The following is an 18,714-nucleotide window of genomic DNA, read 5'->3' as shown; positions in this document are numbered from 1 at the left end:
TTCAGGCAGAATTTATTGAACATGTCAACAAACACTTGCAAAGAAGGAGAAGAGGCTGAGAGAGTGGAGATCAGTGAAACAAGTGGGGATGTTATAAAGAAAGAGATAAAGGTGGAAGGATTATTCTGGAAGGGAGGAGAGATTGAGAGACTGGGAGAGGGAGAAGTGGGAGACTGAGAAGGATAATGGGGAAGATGAGGATAAAAGTGACTTTTTAACTACTCCTCTTCCAGATATGTGCCAGTATTGGGTAAGCGCTGTCTCTGAGAATTTCTCAGTCTTTCTGTTCTCAAGAAAGTCAAGATAGGGCCAGTCCTCATTCATTTGGAGGCTTGAGCCCTGTTCCCCAGAGCCAGAGACCTCACCTCTCATCCTCTTTATGTAAGCAGGATCTCCTTCACAGAATTCACTGACTGTATGAGTGCATGTGTTTCCCCAGGGCACTCTGTGTGGTGGAGTTGAACAGTTTGACTGCTGCCTTCGCAGAAGCATCTACAAAAACAAATTTGAAATGACATATGTGGGACCGAGCCAGGTAAGAGAATATCCAGTGGGGTAATGTCTCTTGTTGAAAATGGGATGCTTGCTAAAACTAGACATGTCTGAAACTCTTCAGTTACAGTTTGTTAATTGCAACTTGTTGGGAAAGACATAGGGGATATTCTGAGTGTAGGATCAATGCTGAGTGGGAATTGATTAGGAGGAAAGACCATGGAACTTATTTCCTAGTTTGTGGTTGTGTGGGGTACCTCCATGCCCAATGAAGGCTCCTTAAGTGGTTTCATTTCAGCCAGTTTCACGTTGTTCAGAGTGAGGCAGTAAGGGTGAGCTAGCAGTCTAGGCACACCTCTGCAGTCAATGGAGAGAGAGCAGGACACTCAGAGGGTGGCTCATCATTGGGGGCCTGAGTAGTCCTCCAGTTAGGCTAAAAACTTCTAAATGGCAGAAGTGAGAATTCCACACTTCTGCTACAGTTGTCATCCCATACAAAAGGAATGGTAAGATTTCTTTAAGAAGATGTGAGGGGATGTCTAAATCCCTAAGTATTTTCTGTTCCGTAATCTTCCAGGGGGCAAGAAGTCTTACATTCTTTCTCTGTGCATGGCCTCGTATTGCTTTTTCACACTTTCTCTAGGTCATTGTGAAGAACCTCTCAACAGGAACTCGAGTTGTGTTGAAATCCCAATATGGTTATGAGATCGATGAGGTGAAGATCTTAGGGAAAGACAGATATCTGGTGGCCCATACATCAGACACATTGTTGCTGGGTGACATCAGCTCCAACAAGCTCAGTGAGGTATGGGAAAATCTGTGGCATTTCTTGAGTGTCAAGTGCATAACTTTGTAACTCAGAGGCTGTGTTTTCTGCATGAGAACCATATATGTGTTTTCAAAGAATCATAGAATAATTCAGATTGGAAGTGATCTTGGGAGGTCTCTCATCAGACTTCCTACCCCATGGAAGGTCAGTATTAAATTCAGACATTGCTGCTCAGATCCCACTGTTGCTCAGACCCCTGTTTCTCTGCTCTCCTGTTACAATGCTTTACTGTCCTCGTGGAGAAAGTTTTTTTTCCTCAGTCTCTTTGGAATCACTGTTCTAATGATGACTTTCTCATCCTTTCACTGTGCATCTGCCAAAAAAAGCCTGGCATCACCTTATTACCAGTAGCTCAAGAAGACAGCCTCTCTTCACAGTGCAAGTGTCAGCTGCAGCCTTGGCTTTTGGTTTTCTGCCTCTCTGACCACTTGCCTGTTGTCGTCACAGTAATTATTGTGTTATCTGGTGGTGTTCTCAAGTTTCAAATCAGTTGGTCCCCCACTGGCACTGTGCTGATCAGTCATTGCTAACATGACCCCAAAAAAGAGGGGTTTCAGCTACATGTGGTGTGGAGATTCTGCCCCCACAAATTCACACACTGATTCTGTGGAGAAGATTTACAGAGGCAAAGGGGCTGTTGAGGCTGCTTTTTGCAATCCAGTTAGTCTGAGGAAGGTGAAGTGGCTGCAAAAGAACAGCATAGAGAGAGTACGTTGGTCACGTAAAGGCCTCGTGTTCAGAAAGCAATGAGATACTACACTAAGAAAACAGGAGTCTTAAGCAGAGGTTAAAAAAAGGAGAGGGAAGTGTGGAACTTGAAGTCTGGGAATGACTGAACAATGATGTTGACAGCTGAAGTGCTGGAACATCATCCCTTCTACAGTGTAATTCTTGCTGTCTGTTGTGGGAGTTGAGAGCTGGCCAGTGGGCCTCAATGCCTGCAGCCTGGTCCCCTGCAGGAGCTGCCAGCCTGGCATCTGCCCACTGCATTTCATTGCTTTGTAGGTGGCCTGGCAGGGATCTGGAGGAAATGAGAAGTTCTTCTTCGACAATGAAAGTGTAAGTTGCATGGGACAGGATTCTACCCATGAATGGTTAGTAAAGCTGTGTGTGCACCAGCAGAAAAAGTGTCAACTCCACTTCTGGAAAACCCTGTTTCTCAGCAGTTTCCTGGACTTAGCTTCCCCACGCAGATCCTGATCTGCTTCCTCCTTATACTTGCCTTTTCCATGTGTAAAGTACAAAACACACTCAGTATCTGGAGTGTCAAGTTATACAAATCATAAGCCTGTAGGAGAGAGGAGCAATAAAAGAGTGACAGGCAAAGAGGATGTTAGAGGTGCCGAATACAGCTGTCAGGGTGACAGTTTGGCTCCTGCGGGACTGGCAGGCCCAGAATTGAAGTCCTCAACCCTGAGGAAAAGCTGGCAGTCACAACAAGAAGCCAAGGACAGTTCCTTACTTATCCCAGAGGGTTTGAGTTTATGCTTGTGTGTGGCAGAGTTCTTTCCTGCACTTCTCATTGGTAGGTAGTTGTGCTTACCTGGCTTTTCTCTAAGAGTGTATTCCTCTCTCACCTTCAGGTCTGTATGATTTTTAATGCTGGAGAGCTGACACTAGTGGAATATGGAACCAATGACATCCTGGGGTCTGTCCGCACGGAGTTCATGAACCCTCATCTTGTCAGGTAAGTGTTACAGCTGCCTGTGTGGCCAGTGTAGACATTGTGTGAGAGTCACTTCAGACAGATACACTTGGAGATGTTCCACTCTGTAGACTGCTGAGACAGTGATCGGTGGTGGGGTTTAATAGTTCAGTTACACTTAACAGTTACAAAGTTCTAGGAGGACAAGCGCCCATTTTCCTCTGATACATGCTTATTGAAGCCTGACTTGGCTGTTGCTGATCTCTGTATGTACTCAGGCATCCCTGTATCCAGCCAGTCCTAGTTACAGCATTATCAGGCACCCAAAATGCCAGCAGGACCTCCTCTGTCCCTCTGAAATCCCATACTCCATTTTCTGATTCAAGAGAAGGGAGTAGCATGGGCTGCTCAGAAGTGGAAGCAGCATAGCCAATTTACTGTTGGGGACCCTGATTACAGAGGGGCAGCTTCCAGAGTGAAGCCGTGAATCGGAAAGTTTTGTTCTCACTTGAGGCAGCCGTGGGCAATGTGGAAGAGTCATAGGTCAGAAAGATGCAAGAGGCTTCATGTGCTTGGGGAAACTGCAGATAAGTCTGAGAGGGACTACATGATCCAGTCCTGTGAATGTAAAGAGCAGTAAAGGTAACGGTCATCATTCCCTTCAAATAATAGTGTCCGTATCAATGAGAGACGGCAAAGAGGCGTGGAGGAGAGCAAGAAGCTGGCTTATTTGATAGACATCAAGACAATAGCCACAGGTGAATGTTAACCTCCCTCCCCTGTATTTTGCCAGCCTTCCTATCTCTTTGCTTTTTCTGTGCCAGGCAGCATGTCCTTGAGGGTCCTCTTTGCAGTCACTCTGCCAAGCATCAGATTCCTGAAGGCCCTCTTTGCATTCACTCTGTCTGGCAGCAGACCACTACAGACCAGGCTGTCCTGCTTTTGGCAGGTTGGCTGCCTGCTGTGGACATGACTGGGGGGTGACTGTGACTGTGTCCTGGACATAAGGTTCTGTGCAGGTCAGCGTGATGATATTGCTGCCTGCACTGCCTGTGTTGCACTGCTGTTGATAAGGCATCAAGATAGAATGTCACTGCATTCTGCTTTTCATGTCACAATGTGTTTTCTCAGGGGGTCCTGCCCTAATTAGGTCCCAGGCACTTGATCCCCACAGGACAGCACTAAATGTCCAGCACTTTGAGGAGTGTTAGATGCTTAAACTGTTTCCTTTCTTTCCTTCCCAAGTGGACCTTGTTGGTGGCTACAACGTTGGCACTGTCAGCCATGACAGCAAGATTGATTGGCTGGAGCTGAATGAAACAGGCCAGAAACTGCTCTTCAGGGACAAGAAAATGAGGGTGAGGCAGCACATCTGGGGACCGGGGCAAAATAGCATGCGTGGGGAGAGGTAAAGGCAGATATGCCTGAATAGAGGCAGTTAAGAAGCACATTTGAAGTACCATGATTTTTCACCAGTCCTTTGAGAAACAGAGCATGCTCAAATTGCGTGAGCTGGCAGCGTTGCATCTTTGGTCTTGAGTCATAGCTAATTATGAAGTTATTTACTAGACATTTTACTCCATCTCAAAACACCTGAAAACGAAAATTCTAGACTCTTCTGCTGTGAGATGGAGACAAAAGGGTTAAACTCAGGGTGGCGACCCTAATGTTGCGCTTAAAGGTACGAACTTAAAAAAAGGTGTTCTGTGCAACAGCTTGGCTTGTGTCTGTAAGATGAACTCTCTAATTCTCTAAAACAGCATAATCACAACCAAATAGCTTGTTTGGCGTGGCCCTGGACTCTGCTGATTACCAGACCACGACTGAATGTTGTCTAGGAGAGTACTAAAACTATGACCAAAATCATGGTAATGGTTTCACACTGCAGATTATGCTGTGCGGGTACTTACCTCATGTCCTAGCCATGTTTAGCTTAATTGTATAGATATAGCTGAAGAAGCTCACTGCAGAAGGCAAGAAGATATATTTACCAATCGTGTTACAGTTCCACTCACTTTACTGTCAAGCCCTCTTCACTTTAAGAATGTAAGGCTCTTTGAATGCTTGACTTGATTTCACAGAAGCATAGAATCATTTCAGTTGGAAAAGATCTTTAAGCTACTTGAGTTCAACCCCTCCCCTCACAGTGCCAAGCCCACCACTAACCCATGTCCCTCAGCACCTCAGCTACATGGCTTTGCATGAATTCCAGGGTGGGAACTCCACCACCTCCCTTGGAGCCTCTTCCTGGGTTTGTCAATCATTTCAGTGAAGACATTTTTTGTAATCTCCAATCTAAATCTCCCTTGGTGCAACTCAAGTCCCAGACTTCCTCTTGTCCTATCGCCTGTAGCTTGGGAGCAGAGATCGACCCCACTTGGCCACAGCACAGACCAACGTCCCTTGGCCACAACTTCCTGTCAGAGAGCTGCTGAGAGTGCTCATGTGTCCCCTCAGGCTCCTCTTCTTCAGGCTGAATACCCCCAGGACACTCAGCCTCTCCCCAGCACACTGTGCTCCAGCCCCTTCCCCAGCTGCCTGGCTCTGGACACACTTTGGCCCCTCAGTGTCCCTCTGGCAGTGAGAATATTTCCATATGTTGGATTTACTTCTCTCAGTTTGAGGACAGATGAAGTATTATGTTCATATATGCATGGCCTCTCAAGAAGCTACATAAACAGCTCTTTCATTAAATACTGCCACTAGCCTACATCAGACAGACCATGATTCTCCTAAGCTGTATCTGTACCTATTTCTCCAGCCAGTTTGGCAGGGACTGAAACTTGGGACTTTCTTGTTCTCTTTTGACTAGTGTGTCATGAGACTACAACAATTTACTCTTTCTTTCTTATCTTTGCTAGATGAGGACAATTAAGATAAGGAACAGAGACAGCCTAGGACTTATAAATTACAAGCATCAAACATCATCATTATACCATATGTCAGCTTACACCTTCCAAATTATCAGATTTGTTTCAGGACAGTGTATTACACAAACATACGCTCTCTCACCGTATTGGCAACAGTTCTTGCAGTAGGACCTCACCTAGAATGGAACAGGTCAGCCCAGAACTGCCAAGGAAGGCCCTTCTTGGTCTATCAGTTTGTTTGCATGAAGGATGTAAGAGACCATTCTCCTGTTCCAGCGCAGCAAGTGAGAGGGAACTGAAGTATCACAAGGCATATTCTGGTTTAGATACGTATTTCCCTAGAAATAAGGCAGGCAGGATCTGAGCATGCTACTTAAAGTACTGTAAGGATTATGAAAGGTCTCAAGTCTTGGATAGTAACATGTGTAAAGAAGAGTGTGGGAGCTTGGGCTAAGGATCTTGGAAAAAGGCTAATTCCTGGTTGGTAATACCTGTTTACAAGATGCTTGCCCAGGTGTTCATATGATGTATATGTGAGCTAACAGCCCAGCCATGATCCCAGCTGAGCCTTTTTCTCCCCTTCCCCCTTCTAGCTGCAGCTCTATGACATTGAAAGCAGCACCAAGACTACCATTCTGAACTACTGCTCCTATGTGCAGTGGGTCCCAGGCAGTGACGTGGTGGTGGCTCAAAACAGAAACAGCCTCTGTGTTTGGTACAACATTGATGCTCCAGAGCGAGCCACCATGTTTCCTCTGAAGGTAAAATTCTGGAAACTTTGATTACCTACAGCAGTTTCTGTTACTTCTTGCTCATGGGTGTGGGGATAGTGAGGGTGGTATTGCAGAAGGGAGACAGAAGAGAATTGCTAGTTTCTTCTGGACAAAATACAAGCTTATCAGACAACTTTGTGGAAGGCATTTCTGGCAGAAGATGGAGGTAGTTAATACAGTGAGGAGCTGCTCTGTGACTTTTTCCTTCCCTCTGGTGAGACAAAGACTATGTCTGCTCAGTGTGAGCTTAACCTCAGCAGAACCTTAAAGAGCAGAGCTGTTGCAGTGCTGTTCCCACATCTGTGCTACCCTGCATACTTCAGGAGAACACTGGAGTGTTGATAGCAGGCTCTTTCCAGGGGGATATTGTGGACTTGGAACGGAATGATGGAAAGACTGAAGTTATAGTATCTGAAGGGGTGCACACTGTGTCCTACACCCTGGATGAAGGCCTCATAGAGTTTGGAACTGCCATTGATGATGGGGATTATCACAGGTAAGTGCTAATACAGCACAGATGATGGCACACTTGTGATACTACACAGATGGTAGCACACTTCATATAACAGACACCCGAGAGTCAGTAATCCATGAACTACAGCAGCACAGCTTTCCATGCAGAGCTGAAGTTTAGGCTCTGAGTGTGATGGTTCCAGGTCTGGCTGTCATGTGCAGCAGAGTCCTTTGGGGGTGAATATTCAGCTTTTTTATCCTCACAGCCCTGTAGTTTCAATTGTGGGGACACACGTCTGCTCCCACTGACACTGACAGAAATTCCCTGAAGGCAGCTTTCACTTAACTGCAGTGAATAAGCATCTCTATAGCAGCCAGATGTGAAGTAGTACTCAGGTGCTTTTGCTGCTGCTCCTCCAGGGATAGTGACAGTGTAATGGAACTATTCAGGAGCCGTGCAGAGTAAAAGCTGACTGCCTGTTAGCCACCTGGGCATTGCTGACATTGTTATGGGGCTTTCAAATTGGCCAGGGAAGAAAATTTCACATGTTCATTGCACTATTACCACCCCAGAGACTTCTTTGCATCAGGGCCTTGCTTCAGACACAACACTTCAGCTGGTCATATGCCTCTTAAGTACATTATTAATGAAACAGTCCTCTTCAGAACTAGTCGCACCCAGATTACTGTGTTTTCAGTGCAGTTCTTGTTAGGAATCTCCTGTCACAGGATTTTCCTCAGAGAGCTCTTCTATTCTGCTACTGAAGGTCTGCAAATCTCTCTCTCTCTCAAGGGCTACTGCATTTTTGGAGACACTGGAAATGTCCCCAGAGACTGAAGCCATGTGGAAGACACTGAGCAGACTGGCTTTGGAAGCTCGACAGCTGCACATTGCAGAGAGGTACGGGAAGAAGCTAAAACATCTTCCTGGCTTAAACAATCTCTTTGCTGGATCCCTCACAGAAACTAGGGCCTAACTAAAGCTGTCACTTTCTGTATGGCCTGGAAGATTCACTGCATTGGAGAATTAAATGTTCTCTATTCCAGTGATGACTTTGCCTTTTCATCCTAGACAGCAGTGCTAGAACTGGGGACAGGAAGACATCCCTCTGTAGCATGAATTTGCTTCAGGGAGCTGACAAACGTTGTCACACTCAGCACATCTCTGAAGCCTGGGGAAGGGAAGCATGAGCACTAGTTATGTCCATATCTTCTCCCGTGCAGCAGGGCTAGAGGGCACACCTGAATGTGGGGCTTGGCAAAATCCTTCTCTTGAAGCAGGGCTACCCCACCTCTCCAGCTGACAGTGCTAGATCTTCTTCCCAGGTTCTGGTTTTGTTTTCTTGGACCAAATGTGGGCAACAAAACCCAGTTATTGACTAACTGTTTTGCTTTTTCCAGGTGCTTTGCAGCTCTGGGCAATGTGGCAAAAGTTCAGTTTCTGCATGAAACCAACGCCATTGCTGACCAGGCAGCTCAAGAGCACGTAAGTCAAACGGCTGCTGCTGCTGTGGAGGGCAGCTGCTTTCCTGTGAACACTTACACACATGCTATCTTTTGTGTCCGTGCTCACTGATATTGTGCTACAGACCAGTACCTGCTCATGTAGAAACTGCTGACATAATCCTTCGTCCACCTCCCCAGGTCTCTCTTCTGACAAGCCGTTTTGTATCATTCCTGTCTTGTCACTCCTGTGATTCTGCCATCTTCACTTTCTGTAATGACACAGACCCCAGCTGTAGTCACCTCCCTTGCATCATTCCAGAGCCTGTTCTTTCACTCAACAAACTGATTGAGCTAACTGATATTGTCTGCAGGGTGGGGACGGTACAGACCATTACCTGGTGCGTGCCCGTTTGGCCATGCTAAACAAGAACTACAAGCTGGCAGAGATGATCTTCCTGGAACAAGTGAGTAAAGGAAAATGGAGCAGAAAAGGTCTCTTTTGTTTCTGAGCAGGGAGGTTTGTGCCTTGGTGTGTAAGAGGAAACGAAGGGGTTGCTTATTCCTGATAGAAGAGTTTATGCCCTGAAATAGAAGGAGATATTTCTTGTTCCAAGGTGTAGGATTGCCCTGAGGTGCATGAAAAGGGTGAGGGAGGATGTATATCCACGTAATAGGGACAGTACACTTTTTAAAGTGTCTGGCACATCTAACCCTGCCCACTAATGAGAGCTCAATGGCAATGTGCCTGCTAAATGGAACCTTCAGCTTGACACTTTTCTCTCTGACACAGAATGCTACAGAGGAGGCCATGGACATGTACCAGGAGCTACACATGTGGGATGAATGCGTGATGGTTGCCGAGGCCAAGGTACAGAGTATCACTGTGCTGGACTGTGGGCTGAGTGTGCTTGAGAAGTCTTCTGGTTGGGAGCCCAGGTCACTCAGGGTCTGGATTCTCTCCACTTGCCCTATCAGGACCTCACTTCTGCTTGGAGGGGCTCCAAGCAGAGGGGAAGAGTGCACTGATGTATTGATCTGGGTGAACAGCGAGGAAGAAAAGCTACTGAAATTGGTTTAGGACTGTCTAGGGCTTTGAAAAAGGAGGTTTGATGCAGTGGCACACAGGACTGACACTGGGGTTTCTACTTAATGGGCAGCATGAGTTCTGGTGCCACAAACAACGTGAGTTGTTCAGTGCCTGCAGGATGAGCAGGACAATTGTCTTGCCTTGCCCAGGTGAACCAGTGCCCCCTTTCTCCACAGGGACACCCGACACTGGAGAAGTTGCGTCGGGATTACTACCAGTGGCTGCTGGATACCCAGCAGGAAGAGAAGGCTGGGGAGGTCCAAGAGAGACAGGGCGACTGCCTGGCAGCCGTCAGCCTGTACCTGCGGGCAGGGCTGCCGGCCAAAGCAGCACGGCTGGCCATGGGCAGGGATGAGCTCCTGACCAACGGGGATGTCATCAACAAGGTCTCCATGGCCCTGATCAAAGGGGAACTGTATGAGCAGGTGAGTGGCCCACACTCTTGGGCTTTCTTCTTAGTGGTATCAAAACTCTTAATCTGTCCTCTGCATGTGCAAGCTGGAAAGCAACAGATGTAATTACATGTTGATAAATGTGCAGTTCATGTTTGGAGGGAAATGCTACATATGCATTATACACAGATGAGGTCTAGAATTACTGTTACTAGTCAGGAAAAGGATCACAACTCACTGATGACACATCTCCAAAACATCAGCTGGGTGTTCAGTAAAAGTCAGAGGCCCTTGGGAAGATAGGAACCAACAGGAAAGGAGTAATGAATCAAACAGAAGACTTGATATCTCTGTGAAAACCTACAGTGCTTCCTCATAGCAGAATAAAACACGATGGAGCAGCTTTCATATAAGGATGGTCTAAATCAAAAAGCTAAGGAAAAAAAGTAAGTTATGAAGACAATCTGTAGAACCATGAATATCATAGAGAAGGGAAGTAGTTATGCTCTATGTCTAGTATCACAAAAACCTGGTAACTACTTATTAAGTGACGGTTTTAAAACAAAGGGTGTTGTTCACGCAGCACATGGTCGTGTTAATGTGTAAAGCAGTGCTGAGTCTGACCGCTGTATAGCTTGGTGTCCTGGCCAACCATAGCCTCTTGCAGACGTGTAAGAAAGGAAAATGAAGGACAGGGTAGGCAAATACAGGATGGTTCTTCCCCTAGAGTCCTCCTGTGTTTTCCAGCAGTTTGCAGACTGTAGTGGAACAGAACAGATTTATTGTTTAAGAGGTCTTGATAGATTTTGCTTCCATGAGCTTGTCCAATTTTTTTTGAGCCATCCGTACTTTTTGATCTACAATGTTGGCTGTGAGTTACCCAGTGCAGTTATGTGTGGTATGAAAAAACCAAACAGTGCATTTGCTGGTCTGTTTTGTGTGTCCTGCATAAATTACAGTTCCCCAGTCTCATTTTACCTTTGGTGTTTTCTGACCATTTCGTTTTGTACTTTTCCAAATCTGTCACTTTTTCTTAAGCCTTCAGTTCAAAGAGTAACTGTGGAGCTCATTGCTGCTGGATGTTAAATGGTCCAAAAGTGATTAGTCAAATTATAGAGGCAAAGCCGTTAAATAGGATGATGTGAGGGTATCCTGACATAAACATGATGAAGCTTTTATACTGCAGATTGTCAGAGGTGGACAGATACAATGGGGGAAAGGCTGGTGCATATTTGCTCTGTTCTTGCAGTCTTTGTCTAGATATGTGGTTTTGCCAGCATTCAGGTACTGAAGGGAATGAAACTTTGGTCTGCCAGGATGACCTTTCTTATATAATTTACTAAGTTCTACAAGCTTTGGGCCTCACCCCTACCCTTTCCCACAGAGGCTGAGCTTGCCCCTTCGCTACTCATGCCCACAGCTCCCCTACAGTCATTGGCATAACAGAGCCCCCAGGGGCCCTGGTCATAGAAGAGGCTGTTGCTGCACCAGCCACTGTGCAGAGAAGGGAGGTTGTCTGAAAAACTCTTGTCTTGTTAGAAGACAATGTCCCAGAAAACACTTGGGATATCTCTATGGGCAGAGAAGACTGTGGGCTCAGCACATGCAGTCTTTCCTAGAAGTTCCCTTTATGCCCGTGCTTTTTGTTAGTGGGGAAGGCATAGCTGATGGAGAAGTCTGTGTGGTAGGACTGACAGGCTCTGTATGTGGGACTATTAGGGTATATGATGATGTGGACAGATAATAGCCCTGGAAATTGGCAGTTTGTATTTGTCATTAGGCTGGAGAGCTGTTAGAGAAGGTCGGGAACGCACGGAAGGCTCTGGAGTGCTATTGCAAGGGCAGCGCCTTCCTGAAAGGTACTGTGCTCAATATGTTCCTGCCCCCATCCATCCCCAGCAGGAGCCTGGGTCCTTTGGCCTGGTGGCAGCATGAGTTATTGCTCTGGAGCCCAGAGGTGCCTAGATGCTCTGAACTTTCCATGTATCGTCTCCTTTAATGTATGTACTTTCACATGGTTGTACCTGCACACAGTCCCAGAACAGCATTCTCTTCCCAAGGCCTTGATCATGCTGGTTGCACCAGCATGGATTTCATCCAGCTCTCCACAGGTTTGGTCCAGATTACCGGGTAGCCCCTTGGAGATGGAGTGAATCTGACAGTCACTATTCCCTCTGTGTCCCATGCAAGGCCCACATTCACCTAACAGTTCTGCTTTACTGGGTTGAGTGTGAGAGCTGCCCTGTCCCCTTGTAGCAGTGGAGCTGGCTCGCCTGGCATTTCCCGCAGAAGTCGTGAAGCTGGAGGAGGCCTGGGGAGACCATCTGGTGCAACAGAAACAGCTGGATGCTGCTATTAACCATTACATTGAAGCCAGGTGAGGGCAGGTGATGGCTGTATAATCATCAGCAACGTAAGCTGGCAAGCTATGATGTTGACACAGTTTGCTTAACTCAGCAGGGGCTTTTGCCTGAGTAAGCCATATTGGCCCTGCTTTGTCAGTGCTCCTGGTGTCTATGTGCAGCCCCAACCCTAGAGACCCTCCTGCATCTCTTCCAAGGTCTTTCAGCCCTGATTACTCTTCCCTGTGGTCCTACTTCTTAGTTCTTTCCCTTTAGCTCTGCCTGATGTTCAGATGCTGTTTTTGCTGCTCTAACCCAGGGACAATCATAGAATCATAGAACAAGTAGCAGAACACTGGTCTCCCAGGCTTAACTCAGCTGGAGGAGATGGCTGTTGTCTGGCTGTAAGGAGTTATGCTTTTGATTAGGTGCTCAATTAAGGCCATTGAGGCAGCTTTGGGAGCCCGGCAGTGGAAGAAGGCCATCTACATTTTGGACTTGCAGGAGAAACAGACAGCAGCCAAATATTACCCCAAGATTGCCCAGCACTATGCAGCTTTACAGGAGTATCAGGTGAGGCCACACAGCCCACAATCATTGCTGCTCTATATGTCCCTTGGGATTGATAAGTATGATTGTTTCCCTCCAGGTTGCAGAGGAGCTGTACATCAAAGGAGACCAGACCAAAGATGCCATTGACATGTACACACAAGCTGGGCTCTGGGAGCAGGCTCATAAGGTAGAGTCAGAAGCCAAAGCTTCTGGGGACCTCACCCCTCTTGGTGGAATGTCTTTCATTGGGAGGTGTTGGCGCACAAGGCACCAACAAGCCCTCTTTTAAAAGAATGCATGTAGGGCCATCCAGTAGCCAGCAAGAAATCAGTTGCTGAAGTAAAGTTCAGCAACCTGTGGATGCACCCTGACACAAATAGATCTCCAAGGGTGGTGGTCCTGTTTGCTTTGATCACAGTAGCAAACAACTGCACATTCTCTGCATTGCATGTAGCACCTGCACCTGCTTGTAGGGAAGAGGAAGTTGGGTTTCCCCTTCTCCTTCACTACCATGCATTGAGAGTTGCTGTGTGGCTTGCTGTAGTTTCTCCTATGTGTGTTCCTTTTGGCAGCTGGCAGTCAAGTGTATGAGTCAAGAAGAAGTGTCTGTGCTCTATATAACCCAAGCCCAAGAGATGGAGAAGCAGGGCAAGTACAAAGAAGCAGAGAGGTGAGCATCTTCCTTGGTACTAGTCCAAGACTGAACCCAGAAAAAAATGGCTATAGTGAAGAGGAGCCCTTTCCTGGGGTGGGAGCAGGGTTTGGGAAGGTCAGAGGTACTCTCCTTGCACGTAGAGACCTAGAGCTGATATCTCAGAGTTTTGTGGGGAGATAAGTCACAGACTGTTAGTGTTTGTCCACCAGGACAAGAAAGAGGTTCAGTTGGAGTGCAGTGATCTCATGTAGCAGAGGAAATACGGCAAGGCTTTTCCCTGCTGCAGAGGGCTGCATCTGGTCTGTCGTGGTCAGCTAAGGATAAGATATGAGAAGTGGAATGTTTCCTATCCAGGTCACTAATGTTGTCAGTTCCAGATTAATAACAGCGCAATGAGGTTAGCAGGTATAGGGACAAACACAGCTGTGTATGTGATGGCATGGTACTTGCCCTCAAGGGTGCCCAGTACATGAAAGGGGCATTGCAGCTGGTGAGGTTACATTGGATTTAATTTTTGCTGGCCTATGTAAGTAAGTTGAGCTGACCTCATGTTACCATCCCAATGGGACTGACAGCCTCAGGTTGGAGGCCAAAAGGAGAACAGGTCCCAGGAGCCCAGAGGCTCTCCCTGAGTCAGAACTCAGGTTGACAAGTGAGGATGGAGGGAATAATTTTGCCCTACTACAGCTGATGGTGGCATGACAAGGGCTCTATCTAAGCAGCATTTAGCCTTGCAGCCCACACCTGTTGTGCCTTTTGGTGGGGTGCCAGGACCCAGTTCCATCAGGGCAGGATGCGGAGAGACTGCAGGGACTGGTCGTGTGCTTGGCTGAGCCACTGGAACATGCTTGTGTTCCCAGGCTCTATATCACTGTGAATGAACCTGATTTGGCCATCACCATGTACAAGAAGTGTAAGATGTACAATGAGATGATTTGCCTTGTGGCCAAGTATCACAAGGACTTACTCAGCGACACCCACCTGCACCTGGGCAAGGTGAGTGCATCTCATGACAAGGGATCAACTAAGCCAAGCAGGGACAAGAGTGTCACTAACTCATTGCCTCTGATTACAGGAGCTGGAGGCAGAGGGATGCTTCCAGGAGGCTGAGTACCACTACCTTCAAGCTAAGGACTGGAAGGCCACAGTAAACATGTACAGAGTGAATGACATGTGGGAAGAAGCTTACAGGGTAATAATCTCTTCACAGCTATCCCACTGTGCAGGGATCAGGCTTTGACTGCAGGGTCTTGGTAGGAACTGCTCTGTCTCTATTCACCCCAGTGTTTAAAGACTTGGAATGTGCTACCTGGCTTCAGCTTGTGGCCCAACACTGGAGGCCCTTGTGCCTGCTGTTCTGCAGCATCATACCCCAAAAGCAGGGCTTGATCCCTCGTTCTTCTGCAGCTCTACCCTCTTCCAGGCACTGCTCTGCTCCCAACCATTGCACCATGTTGTGCCTCAGAGGGTTTGCTTTGCACTGCTCCCCTACAGCATGAACATGGGTTGCCAGGGGTCGCTTCTGCTGACTAGCAGTGGTGTGGAGGAGGCAGCAGTCTCTCTCCTGCTCTGCCATGTAAACCTTTGTCTCGATCTCAGTCCAGTGATGACTACAGAAGGATTCCTCAGGAGACAGCAGTTGTTTCTGGTGCTCCCTCATGATGGCAAGCATCATGTGAGAGGGAAGTCCTGGCTCAGCCCACTGAAGACAGAATGGATGATGGGGCTCTTCTGCTTTCTTTGCTTTGGATAGGTGGCCAAGGCACACGGAGGAGCAAACTCCTATAAGCACGTGGCCTATATGTGGGCAAAGAGCCTGGGTGGAGAGGCAGCTGTGAAACTCCTCAGCAAATTTGGACTTCTGGAGATGGCCATCAGCCATGCAGCAGACAGTGGGTAAGCAGGGTCCACAGCAGAACACTCCTCTCCCATTTGCCTGACCTGAGAAAAGAGGGTGGCCCAGGATAACTATATGCATATGATAGCTGCAGGCCCAGGATACGGCCTGTCTTCATACCCCAGGCATTCCCCTTCCTTAGCATGTCCTGCTTCCTGTCTACCTACCAGACTCTCAAATGTCAGGTCAGAGCTGGGCAAGCAAAAGTAGATTGCCCTTCAACTCAGCAGGGGAACCTTGTGAAATCCTCTGCACACAGGAGGAGGTATTCCTTGTGTCACCCTAAGTAACTGCCTGCCAGAAGAGGCCCCATTCTGCACCTAGGCAGCCGTCTGACTGTACTGCCATTTGCTACTGCTTTTCCCCAGCTCTCCCACATCACCAGGCTCCTGGGATTCTCATGACCTCTCCTTAGGGTTGAACCAAGTATGTCTGGCACTAACAGCAAGTGTCAAGGAGCTGAATTTCCTTAGTAGGACCTCTAAGAGCCATTCTTTGTTCAGGAGCAGGAGGAAAGGGCAGTGTCCGTTCACTTGGGACCCTCTGTGTTCCACTCTCTCCTCTCTCAGTGTCTTGTGCACTACTTGATGCCTTGCCCTTGATAAAGGCATGCCCTCACAGCACACAGTCCTGCTCTCACCGTATTTTCTCTTTCATTGCAGGGCCTTTGACTTTGCTTTTGAACTGGCCCGCCTCTCCATGAAGCAGAAGATGCCAGAGATCCACTTAAAGTATGCCATGTTCCTAGAAGAGGAGGTAATTTTACCCCCTGGCATAGGTGGGAGTTCTCTGGCCACTCAGGTAACTGAACAGTTGTCCTTAAGGACTGCTGCGGGAAGCACTTGTCTGGCTGCAGTCACTGTTCAACCGAAAGGCTCCACGATTACAGCCCCAAGCTTCCACACACGTCTTTTTTTCGTGAATCCTCTCTGCCTCATGGTACACAGAGGAGGTCAGGGAATGGTATCAGGGCAGGAAGGCATGCAGGCAAACGCCTTTCTCTCTCCTAGGGCAAATTTGAAGAGGCTGAAGCAGAATTTATAAAAGCTGGGAAACCCAAGGAGGCAGTACTGATGTATGTATCGTTCTTCATGCTGGCCTGCTGCATCTCCTCTCCCCCTATGATGCCAGCTTCTCCAGCATTGGTCTGCTCCTTGCCATCTCTTTTGTCACATCTCATGTTGATTCCCCTAGGTTTGTGGAAAACCAGAACTGGGAAGCTGCACAGCGTGTGGCTGAGGTTCATGACCCCGATAGCGTGGCTGATGTGCTTGTGGCACAGGCACGTTTCTCCTTTGAGCAGAGAGAGTTCCGGAAAGCAGAGGCCTTCCTGCTGAGAGCACAGAGACCTGAGCTGGCCATAAAGCACTACAAGGTGAGCTTGGTCTGTAGCAACGTCATTGCCTTCCTTAGGGTACAGGAACCCAGTTTGGATGGAGGAGTGAAATCCGTCTCCGAGCTCTCCCTGTCAACTTAGTAGCCAAAGAGAAACCATTTACTCAGGTGGTTCCTGATAGAACTTAGTTCTGGCCTGCTCTTAGAAGGCTAAGCTGGGAGAGGTTTCACAGCACAGCTTAGCTCTCTCATGGCTCTAGGAAGAAGTATACTGCCAGAATATGGATGGTCCTCAGGGACAACACAAGTGGGTGCATTTGGAGGCTGTAAGTGCCCACTCCACAGAGGTAGCTAGCATGGGTGAGCACCTTCCTGGATAGACATAGCTGCTATGAAGAGGGAGGAAAGAATTGGGTGGTGCTGCTGTGGTTGTTTCTTCCAACGGGTCCTCTGGCAAGATGACATGAGAGGCTCGATGTGTTGTGTGGTGCCAGGAGTGTGGGGGATCCTGGTGAAGTGGTGATTTCCCCTCCCCGTTGTGCTTGTGCAGGAGGCCGGCATGTGGAGCGAGGCCCTGCGTGTCTGCAAGGAGTATGTGCCGAGCCGGCTGGGAGAGCTCCAGGAGGAGTGTGGCAGGGAGGCTGACAAGAAGGGCTCCAGGTAAGGAATGTGGCTGTGGGGAACAGACAGATAGCTCTCCCCCTGGGCTATTGTGCTGCTGCCATACAGAGGTGTTTTGAGGGAATCTGTGACATCCAGTTGTTTCCTTCTTGAGGACCCTGAACTTCTTACTGCATAGGTTTCATAACATTGTTCCTCTCTGCTCTGGGAGACTAGGCTCATTCACAAAGTCTCCCAGATGTCTTCTTGCCATTCACAGGTTCCCCAAAGTGTCTTATGCTGCCAGTGCATCTCCCCAGGGTCCCTAATCCGTTCTCTCCTCAGCAGTGGCTGTGTGCATTCCTTGTCACACGCTCAGATCCTTCTGAGGTCCCTGGCTTACCTCTGCTGTGCACCTCCCTGCCCATGCTCTGCACACTGTCTACAGTGTCTCAGTCTTGCTGACAGCTTGCCTTCCTCCCTGCAGAGGAACAGAAGGGCTGCTGGAGCAGGCACGGGAGTGGGAGCAGGCTGGGGAATATGCCAGGGCAGTGGACTGCTATCTGAAGGTGCAGGATCCCACCAACAGTGTCCTGATGGAGAAGTGCTTGCTGAAGGTATAGTCAGGGACTGTGATTCTCTTCATCTGCTCTGCTGTCTGAGGGTTCTGGCACAACCCCCAGTGCATCCCAGAGAGAGCTCAGTCAATGCTGGGAACAAGAGAGGGTCTGCAGGCTCCAATGACCACAGGGTCTGGAAACCTTCATGGCCATTCTCTTGAGCCATGATGGGCTGTGTGCTTTCCTCCACTGCACTGACACGCTCGCTCTGGTACCACTACCAGCAGCATGCCAGTGTTTTTGTGCCCATGTCTCCCTGCACTGAGGATCTGGACTTCATGCACTAGCCCTTGGCTAGATGAGCACCATTTCTTCTCCTTGTAGTCTGTGTCCACCAATCTGTGGGTTGTGCTCTCATTCATACTTTTCACTCATACCTTTGCCCTTGTACCCAATTCAACAACAACTATGTCCTTGTTTAGTCTTCTCCTGTGTGTGAAAGTAGCTGGGCTTTGCTTCTGTGAATTGCTGATGTGGGCTGTCATTTCTTCTCCCCTTCCCCTGTAGTTCAAGTGCTCCTGATTCAGTCTTATAGGCGAGACTGAGCTCTTCATCCCTCTCTCAAACAGCTTTTATCACTTGTGCTGCTGACAATTTCTCTTTGCAGGCTGCTGAATTGGCCATTAAATTCTTGGGTCAGTCACAGAGCATGGAGGTGACACGGACTGTGGCTCCTCAGCTGGTGGCCATGAAGAAATACAGTGTGGTGAGGACTGGCTCCTGCCC

The 18,714-nt window shown here is 48.1% G+C and overlaps 1 protein-coding gene across 5 annotated transcripts in view; it reads left to right on the top strand.

Annotated features, from left to right (window-relative positions):
- IFT172 (intraflagellar transport 172) overlaps nucleotides 1-18,714 on the top strand; it is a 38,964-nt gene that overhangs the window by 8,152 nt on the left and 12,098 nt on the right. For 2 of the 5 annotated variants that reach the window (XM_061989584.1, XM_061989579.1), the window contains exons 10-36: nucleotides 440-535; nucleotides 1,136-1,297; nucleotides 2,327-2,380; nucleotides 2,905-3,008; nucleotides 3,639-3,724; nucleotides 4,212-4,324; nucleotides 6,430-6,597; nucleotides 6,969-7,105; nucleotides 7,856-7,963; nucleotides 8,464-8,548; nucleotides 8,880-8,972; nucleotides 9,299-9,376; nucleotides 9,772-10,020; nucleotides 11,768-11,846; nucleotides 12,244-12,364; nucleotides 12,758-12,902; nucleotides 12,979-13,068; nucleotides 13,454-13,551; nucleotides 14,397-14,532; nucleotides 14,612-14,728; nucleotides 15,290-15,432; nucleotides 16,096-16,189; nucleotides 16,444-16,508; nucleotides 16,628-16,808; nucleotides 17,319-17,428; nucleotides 17,856-17,985; nucleotides 18,596-18,694. In XM_061989584.1, the coding sequence (XP_061845568.1) occupies nucleotides 440-535; nucleotides 1,136-1,297; nucleotides 2,327-2,380; nucleotides 2,905-3,008; nucleotides 3,639-3,724; nucleotides 4,212-4,324; nucleotides 6,430-6,597; nucleotides 6,969-7,105; nucleotides 7,856-7,963; nucleotides 8,464-8,548; nucleotides 8,880-8,972; nucleotides 9,299-9,376; nucleotides 9,772-10,020; nucleotides 11,768-11,846; nucleotides 12,244-12,364; nucleotides 12,758-12,902; nucleotides 12,979-13,068; nucleotides 13,454-13,551; nucleotides 14,397-14,532; nucleotides 14,612-14,728; nucleotides 15,290-15,432; nucleotides 16,096-16,189; nucleotides 16,444-16,508; nucleotides 16,628-16,808; nucleotides 17,319-17,428; nucleotides 17,856-17,985; nucleotides 18,596-18,694 (3,141 nt within the window). The remainder of the gene's footprint in view (nucleotides 1-439; nucleotides 536-1,135; nucleotides 1,298-2,326; nucleotides 2,381-2,904; nucleotides 3,009-3,638; nucleotides 3,725-4,211; nucleotides 4,325-6,429; nucleotides 6,598-6,968; nucleotides 7,106-7,855; nucleotides 7,964-8,463; nucleotides 8,549-8,879; nucleotides 8,973-9,298; nucleotides 9,377-9,771; nucleotides 10,021-11,767; nucleotides 11,847-12,243; nucleotides 12,365-12,757; nucleotides 12,903-12,978; nucleotides 13,069-13,453; nucleotides 13,552-14,396; nucleotides 14,533-14,611; nucleotides 14,729-15,289; nucleotides 15,433-16,095; nucleotides 16,190-16,443; nucleotides 16,509-16,627; nucleotides 16,809-17,318; nucleotides 17,429-17,855; nucleotides 17,986-18,595; nucleotides 18,695-18,714) is intronic. The other 3 variants (XM_061989582.1, XM_061989581.1, XM_061989583.1) reach the window with 3 other exon arrangements.

The sequence above is a fragment of the Colius striatus genome, chromosome 2, assembly GCF_028858725.1.
Source record: "Colius striatus isolate bColStr4 chromosome 2, bColStr4.1.hap1, whole genome shotgun sequence".
Lineage (NCBI taxonomy): Eukaryota > Metazoa > Chordata > Aves > Coliiformes > Coliidae > Colius > Colius striatus.
Note: the sequence above shows the minus strand (reverse complement) of the source record. Positions and strands in the feature narration are given on the sequence as shown.